This window comes from Prionailurus bengalensis, chromosome E1 (genome assembly GCF_016509475.1).
Source record: "Prionailurus bengalensis isolate Pbe53 chromosome E1, Fcat_Pben_1.1_paternal_pri, whole genome shotgun sequence".
NCBI classification, from domain to species: Eukaryota; Metazoa; Chordata; class Mammalia; order Carnivora; family Felidae; genus Prionailurus; species Prionailurus bengalensis.
This window is the reverse complement of record NC_057347.1, coordinates 36,312,865-36,321,494: the sequence shown is the minus strand read 5'-3', so window position 1 is coordinate 36,321,494 and position 8,630 is coordinate 36,312,865. Positions and strand designations below refer to the sequence as shown.

At 56.4% G+C, this 8,630-nt stretch overlaps 1 protein-coding gene across 1 annotated transcript; it reads right to left on the bottom strand.

Annotated features, from left to right (window-relative positions):
- Positions 1 to 4,046: 4,046 nt before the first annotated feature.
- HOXB13 (homeobox B13) lies at positions 4,047 to 6,030 on the bottom strand. The gene is given in 3 exon segments (XM_043582685.1): positions 4,047 to 4,300; positions 5,307 to 5,616; positions 5,618 to 6,030. Coding segments are annotated over 3 exon segments (858 nt in total). The 5' UTR covers positions 5,912 to 6,030.
- Between the last annotated feature and the right edge of the window lie 2,600 nt (positions 6,031 to 8,630).

The following is an 8,630-nucleotide window of genomic DNA, read 5'->3' as shown; positions in this document are numbered from 1 at the left end:
TCTCACCCCTCCCCTCCCCTCCGGGTGCCACAGACTCAATTTCCCTCTTAATCATTCTAGGGGCGACTGAACGCAAGCTGCCCGCGTCCCCTGTTTCACCTTGGGGGCAATTTAGGGGAGGGGAGTCAGTGGCGGGATTCTTTCCTTCTCTGTCTGCTCGACCATCCCACCCCACCCCCTTTCCACGCAGAGCTAACTTGTAGCGGAAAAAAGAGGAAAGGCCCGCATCAGTTCCCCACTGGATGTTTTTAAAATCTCTCTCCAGGCCCAGATCAACGCCTGGGGGTGGCGGTGGGGGAGCGGAGGGGTGTCCGACTCGGGTGAAAGGCCGAGGGCCACTCTGGTGCTTTCTCCCCCCGCCCCCTTCCTGGAGAGGAACTGTTCAGGTGGGTGAGACTATGATGTAAATTTCTTCAACAACAGCGGAGCCGCTCTTTAGTGCAGGTTTGAGTATCCAATCCATGATTGTAGCTCCGGGGTTTCTACTAGACCGGACGCGGCCCGGGACACCGAGCGTTTCTCCCGAAGGAAACCTAATTAAAGTGCAGCACTTAGGACCTCGGATAAAACTTTAATGACGGGGAGGAAGCGGGGGGGGGGGGGGGGGGGGTTGGCAGTCTTCTTCGCGTTGGAGGAGGGGAGCCGGGCCGCTGGGAGAACTGGGGGGGCTCGATCAGAGCCTTTCTCCTGCCGCAAAGGGCAGTTTCCGGCTCCGGAGCGGCTCAGAGCAGGGGTGGCTGGGGTGGGGGGCCGGGGGGGGGGGGCCGCTGTGAGGATTCTCCGCCCGCCGCAGCCTCGCGGGCTCCGGAGCGGTCGGAAGCGTTTCCCAGCGTGAGTGAAGGACCCCAGGGCTGGAGCCCCGGCCTGGCCCTCCTCTGGGCGGCCTCGGGAATTTAGATTCGAAAAGAGCTTCCGGAGGTTGCGTCTACGCACCTCTCCACCACGACCCCCTAATTCGGCCTCTGGAAGCCTAATAAAATACAACTGCTTTGGCGTTAGAAGTGATTGCGGTCCTGGAGCCAGCGTAGACGCGACCCTACGATCCCGTTCGGACGCTTGCTGCTGAGACTCTCAGCCCGGGTGTTTGGGGGAGTACGGACAGGGCGTGGAGGGCCGCTCCGAGAATTCCGCCTCGTTGGCGGAAACACACCCGGTGTGTTTTCGGGAGTGTATTTGTGCGCTCCTACATGTATTTTGTTCGTGCAAATGTTGTCTGAATTTACCGATTTGGGAACGTGGCGTTCACATGCTTCAGCCTGAATAATTTTTTAGCAAAACCCGCTCTCCGGTATCTAAACATGGCCCGATTTAAAAGCAAATCGCTGCAGACAAGTTAACGTAGGTGTATGGATTTTGTCGTCAGTTAACACTAATTGGGGAGAGGTGGGTTTTTTGGGGTTTTTTTGTTTTGTTTTTTTTTTAAAGGCTCGGTCTGGGTGGGAGGGGGTAAAATTGCCTCGGAGTAAAATAGGGTGTTTGCAAAGGGATTTCATGAGAGGCTTTAAAGCCAAACGCAATTAAAATGTTTTGTTTTGTTTTGCACAGGTTCCTTACGTAAATCACTCCGGTTGGGGGTGGGGGGAGGGTGTCGCCGCGAACCGGTCCGCAGAGGAAGATAAATAATATTCCAGTGGAACGAAGACCCAGACCCAGGACAGATGGCGCCGCGGCCTTGCTACCCAATGTTGTCTATATTTAAGATCAATGCTGCTGCCCACTTTGCCTTCCTCCTGGGTCTCTCGCTGGCCGGACCGATACAACTGACGATACCTTGGCCCCATTCCAGGCGACTCCGGGTCCCGGCGCCCTCACAAGCAGCCCTAAACTGCACTTACTCCGGAGGCCTGAGACCCCCAGGCATCCGAAAGCCAGCGGCCCGGCCTGGGGGGTTGAGGCCGAGCCGACCAGCGGGTTTCCCTGAAATAGCAAACTTCTGCCGGCAGGGGGCGTCCTTGCCTTTTTAATCGTGCACAAACTCCTTGGTAGACAAATCTCTAAACTCCCGTATCTTTTGTTCGGAAATTGTCGCAAACGAATAATAGAGGAGCCCCCCGAAACTCTAAGTCCCTTATAGCGGCGTGGAAGAGTTAGAGCCCGGGGGCTGCTGAGTCTCGAGGCCTCTGACTCCTTCAGGCCTCCCCCTAGGCCCACTAGGCGCGTCCTACCAAAGAGCTTAAACTGGACCACGGGGCTTGGGAGGGTTTTTTCATTGTTTTTTTTTTTTTTTAATCACAAAAGGAACACCTCCCCCAAGCAGACACAGTCTAAGGAGACCCAAGGCGGGGAGGGTGACCGGCCACCTTTGGGGCCTTTCCCCTCAACCCTGGGCTCCTCTTTGGTACACAGATTTCGAAGAATCTGAGTCGCTTCCCAACTCATTCCCAGGAGAGGAGCCAGAACTGGGATTTCACCGAACGCCTGGCTGTAAACGCCCCAATCCCTTGGCTACACTTGGAGAACCATGAGCCTGAGCCTGCTTGGAGAGGCCATTGGGACAATGACTGTGGCCCCCACAGGGTGCTCCTGGTGGCGTCTGGGATCATGGGAGGTGCAGACCCTCTCCACTTGGATCACGAGGAGCGTGCCCGCCAGGATGCCCCAGCCCAGGCTGCAGGAAGACCCAGGGCAAACCGGCCCGCTTTGCTGCACGGCCCAGGTGGTGAATCCCGCAGGGCACTGAGCCCAGGTACGACGCGAGGGAGCAGGCACAGCGGGGAAGTCCTTGGCTCTGCAGCTCTTCGAGCAGCCAGTCTGCCCCAGGCTCGTGGAATTCTACATGCCAAGTCTCTACTTGGATGGAGAAAAGGGAGTTGACACGAGCACCAACCTCATCCTCCACCCACCCAGGATTCAGGGTCCTTGAGCCAGCGCCAAGGGAAAAGGGGGAAAAAAATTTGCAGCCACTGTTGCTGAACATGCCTGATCTTGGGTCTTTGGGTTTCTGGCACCCACTGTTCTTTTACCCACAAACGGCCTGCCCCGTCTCCCAAGCCTGAGACCCGCACGCTTCTCTTGGTGGGGGCAAGCGGGTGGCGAAGGGCCATTTTCTGGTTTTCTCTCCTGCCTGGCTAGTCCAGCGGGTTTGGGACGTGTCTGCCCCGTAGGGTGGGACGGGATGCGGTTATCTAGTTCTGTAACCTTCTGTGCCTGGGTGGGGCACATCTACAAGGCCGCAAATACCTATTTCATGTGGCTTCCAAACGCCCAATGGATCGTAACCTGGACAGAACCACCGGGAACGCTAAGGGAAGACTTGGGAAGTTTGGGGGAGGAAATGAGAGGTGGGGAATTATCCGGGCGCTTTCTCGAACTCAATTTTTCTCCAGGAAGGAGGACGGACTCGGGAGGGCAGCACGCTGGCTTCATTTTCACTCAAGGACAAAATCTAAGCGTTGAGGATGGGACTTCTGAGACCCCTCGGTACAACCTAGGGGGTGGGCGGGGAAGGGAGGGAGTGGTGCCCACCCGTGTTGTCTTTCTTGCCCGTGTGTCCTCTGAGAAAAATGCTAAATGAGCAACGGTAGGGGTAGGTAGTCGCAGGGATGAATGTGCCTTTTCTCCTCTCTGCCGCAGTCACTGGGGTGGGGGATGGGATTTGGAAATGGAAGGGGATCCAGAGGAAGCTTCCCTGCCAGGGGTCTCCTTCCAAGTTTATTCATAATCAGCTCAATCCATGCAAGCGGTTTCTAAAGTGCTCTTCAGAGCTCTAGATAGAGACTAATTATCATGGGAACTCATACTGGTGATAGTAATCACTGTCACCGCTAAGATGAATGATTATGACCGCGACAGGTCCTGTAGGTGGTGGCTTACTCTGGTGGGTTGGACTGTAACTCTGGGCCTCACTGGCTCCCTAGAACATATGGGGGTACAGCAGACCATCCCTGAGGAACAGCCCAAGAGGTGTGGCCTGTGACGAGTGTAACCTGTGGGAGCCCCTCACTAGAGTCCTGCGCTCCAGCCTGGCACTGGCAGTCTCCCGGTCTCCCCAGGACACTCCCATTTCTCCCCACCCCGCCCCCCACCTCCCCAGGCAGGGATCTCCCTCACGGAGTGGTGCTGGTCTTGCCCTTGGCGAGGACTTTCTTCTCCTTAACCCGGCGGTTCTGAAACCAGATGGTGATCTGGCGCTCTGAGAGGCTGGTGGCCGCGGAGATCTTGCGCCTCTTGTCCTTGGTAATGAACTTGTTAGCGGAATACTCGCGCTCCAACTCGCGCAACTGCCCCTTGGTGTACGGGATGCGCTTCTTTCGGCCCCGTCGGAAGGCGCAGCCTTCTGGAGGGTGCTGCGCGCTTGTATCTGCGCGTCGACGGAAGGAGGGAGAGAAAGCCACGCTCAGACCTCTGCCCCCAAGCCCACGCGCAGACCCAGGCCCTACAAGCTAAGTAACTCTCCAGGAGCACCCGGATCGCCCTTCAGACACACGCGGGCTCCCACTCCCCCAAAGCACAGCGGGACACCTCGACTTCCGGCTGGTTTCTAATTACCGCTGAGGCTTGGAAAGACCAGGATCCTGCGGATCACCCTTACCTAACACTGTCCTCACGCTTGCAGGTCTGGAAACACACCCATCACACACGGCCAGACCTTTGCCCAGGGTCACATACATACATCCACCCTCACATGCATTTTCACACTCCTGGCCACTCTCCTAGAGTCTACAGCCAAGTTATGTACAGAAGGGAACACATTTCTGTCCCCGCTCCCAACACACACACACACACACACACACCCCACACATACCCCTAGGTTATGACTGCAGGAAATCTGAATTTTCCTGTGGAAACTGAAAATTCATTGGAGAGAGAAGGAGAAAAGGAGAAAAGGAGAAAAGGCTTGTATTTTTTACAGAACATCCATTATCTCTGTTCCGACACACCCCACCCCCATACTCACTAAATTGAGAGTCATTTAGCCTTTTGGCAGAAGTAAATCTGGGATCTTTGAGGTAGGAACAGCCTGAGCCCCTCAGAGGTGATAAGGGAACCAAACACTCTGACATATTGAGAAGCTGGTCCCAAAGCCTCCTAGGGAGGTGAAGGGGCTTGGTGGCCCGAAGGCTTTAGAAAACACCCAGCTCAGCCACCCCCACCCCCCCCCACCCCCCCACGCACACTGACCCTCTGGGGTTCCACCAGGCTCTTCAACCACCTAAAACCCTCCTTCAGGGTCCTAATAGCCAACAGGACCACAAGCTCCTCCTCACCAGCCCCAAGTTTCCCTTCACCTCCTCCCATGCAAGTGCCCGCCGGGCCTACAACCCACACTCAGCACCAACGGGACCCAAAGTAGTGGGGCAAGTTACCTGCAAATGCTGCCTTCCAGAAGGGCCCTGGCGGGTTCTGTTCTCCTTGGCAACACATCTGGCTGTTCCAGCCCCCGGCGAGGGCCCAGGACTGGTAACTGTCCACAGGCAGCAGGGAGTCGTGGCGGGGCTCCCCGGGGGCCCCCAGAGTCTGCACCACCGACACATCCAGGTAACTGGCCATAGGCTGGTAGGGTCCCGAGTACCCCGGATAGAAGGCAAACTCGGTGGGGCGGCTGGGGTACTCCTCCCCGGCCGCGGCAGTCTCGGCGGGGTAGGCAGCTAGGGTGGCCGCCTGGGCACAGGGTTTTCAGCGAGCTCCGGGACACTCGGCAGGAGTAGTACCCGCCTCCAAAGTAGCCGTAAGGCACCGGAGCCGGGGCCGCCCCCTGGGGCACCCCGGGGCAAGGGTGGCACTGCTTTGGCGGTTCCGCAGAGCCCGGCAGGTCCAGGGGGGCATAGCTGACTGCGGGCATCAGCGTAGGCGCTGCTGCTGGGTGGCTAGTCAGTGGGGAGTGGGCGACTAGATTCCGACTCCCTCCCGCCCCGGGCAAGCCATCCATGTCCTTGGCCCCGTCCAAGGTGGCATAATTGCCGGGCTCCATGGGGCCGCGGGTCCGCTCATGGGGTGCCGGGGGTGGGGGATACGGGGGGCACCCAGCTCGCTCTCCCCACCCAGGCCCCGGGAATCCAAGGCGTTTTAAATCGCTCCCAGCTCGCCCGGCGCCTGCATTCGCTCGTCCCGGCCGTCTTGACGCAGGAGACGCAGGTGCCAGGGCACGCGCGCTGATTGGCTGTGGCCTTGGGGAGAGAAGCTAGTAAAATCTTCGTGGCAGAAATTGCGAAAATACTTTACCCTTGCTTCTCTCCCAGTGTGTCTCTCTCCCTCTCCCTCCCTCCCTCTCTCCTCCTCCCCCTCCTTCTCTCCCTCCGCGCGCCTCCCTCCCTCCCTCCCTCCCCAAGTCCCTCTCTCCCTCTCTCCCTCTCCCTCGCTTTTATTGCATTTGGAAACCAGAAAAGAACCGAGAGGAAGTGTCCTTTCTCTGTTTTCCAGTTTGGAGTTACCCAGCTCCGCGTCCGGGGGGGAGGGGAGAAGCGGGAGGGGGAGGGAGAGAAGACAACGAGCCGGCCCCCCACCTCCGCAGCCTCCTCTCCCTCCCTGGCTCTCTGTCTCCGGTGCTTTGGCAGGTTTAACGAGAGAATAAAAAGCTCTCCCTATAAAGTGTGCGTCTCATGGTGGGGTGGGGTGGGGAAGGGGAGTCGGGGGTGGGGCCCGGAGGAGGCCGCTCTGTGCCTGAAAGGGGAACCTGGGAAGGTGCCTGAACCAGAAGAGGCTGGGAAATGGGGATTAGAGGGCATTTCTGGGAGCCCCTTGCTTTAGGCCCCGGGGGGCAAGCATCCCAGTTCACTCCAGGTGCCCCTCCTATTCCGGATGCGTGTAATAGGCTGCCCAGGGAAGTGCCTGGGAAGCCCTCCCCGCCCCCCACACACCCCCCGGGATCCCAGCTACCGCCCCGCCGGCTCCGGAGTGGGGTGGGGCAAGAGAGGGAGGGGGACAGGAGCTGGGGAGAAGACGGGAGATCTGGAGCCCGGGATGTGCCACGTTCAGATCTGAAAGGGAAATGGAGTTTCTAGCTGTAGCCTGCGAAAGGGGGTCCGGATTTCCGTTTCATGGTGGGGAAAGAAGTATGGAGAGAGCACAAAGATGCCTTGTATATTCAGAGAGAGGCAGAGGCCGAGGGACGACAGCACCAAGAGGGAAAGAGAGAATTGGGTTGCAGGAGTGGGAAAGGGTCTTATAAAACCCCGAAGTACCAGCCAGAAAAGAGGATCTCTTGTCCCCCTTTGCTGGGATCTAAGGAAGTTCCAGGAAACCAGGCCTAACTGGCTAAGCACACGAGTTGCAGGGGTGCTGGGCCCCAAGGAAGAAGGAGCCTGCCCTGTGCAAAGATGTCCAGCCTCTCCGCCCTGCGGTTCTCCTCTTAATTCCCAAGAGGCCCAGGTAACGCACGGTGGCCCTGGCACATTCCTACCCAAGCTGAGTGTCCAGAAAGCCCAGGACCCCCTATTGGCTTCCTCCAGGATTTACATTTTCCTTGGAAAGCAGGATGGGAGAGAGAGAGCCCGAAACACCACAAGGATTGCTGGAGGTCCCTCCGTTGGGCCCTATTGTACAGTGTAATTCAGAAGACTCCAACCAATTTGTTTCACAGTTCCTCAAAGGTTTTTCTGTTTCCTTTGCTACCCCTCCCAAATCAAATCCTTCTGGGTCCACTTCTTCTAGAACCCGCAGTTTTTCTGGAGGAGGCAAGAACTTTTCCATTCCACACCAGGGTCACGGCGATTATACGAAACAATCCACCCTGACTCTTGGTGGGCTCAGCCATGCCCAACCGTACCAACCTGAACCTGAACTTGAGCCATCTCTCAGGAAAGCACCCATACAAACTGGAATTTCCCCCAAGCTGTGGGGCTGCAGTGGAGATCATAGCTCGCCCTCCACGGACATTGCTAATAACAGAAGACGCCAAGCACAAAATCCTCACTAGGTGTTATTTTATTTGAAAACAACATGAGAGAAAAGGGAGGAGATATCTCTTTGGATGCTTTCCAGTTTCTTCTCCTAGCCTGTTGCTTGTGTAATAATGAAAGACAGAACTGCCAGGATTTTTACCTAAAGACTACAGTTTTTTTCAATTTTTTTTTCAAGTATGTTCTACACCCAGCCTGGGGCTTGAACTCACAACTCGAGATCAAGAGTCACGCACTCCACCGACTGAGCCAGCCAGGCACCTCTTGTCACTGGTTTTTACTGTAGGTGACAGTACAGGTATAAGATCCCTAAACTTAGAAACACATAATTCTTTTTTTTTAATTTTTTAATGTTTATTCATTTTTGAGAGACAGAGAGAGTGCGATCAGGGGAGGGGCAGAGAGAGAGGGAGACAGAATCCGAAGCAGGCTCCGAGCTGTCAGCACAGAACCCGACGCGGGGCTTGAGCTCACCAACTGCGAGATCATGACCTGAACCAGTTGGATGCTCAACCGACTGAGCCTCTCAGGCGCCCCCCAAAGTACGTAATTCTAGTCATACCTTATGACCCAGCAATTCCATTCCTGGACATATTCCCAACAGAAACGAATGTTTATGCCCATCAAAAGGCAGGTACCGGAATGTCCAAAGCAGCTTAATTCCTTGTAGTTCAAAGACAAAAACAACCCAAATGTCCATCGGCAGTACAATGGGTAAATACATCGTGCTATAATTAAAGAAGGGAGTACTACACAGCAATAAAAAAAACCCTACTGCGGGGCGCCTGGGTG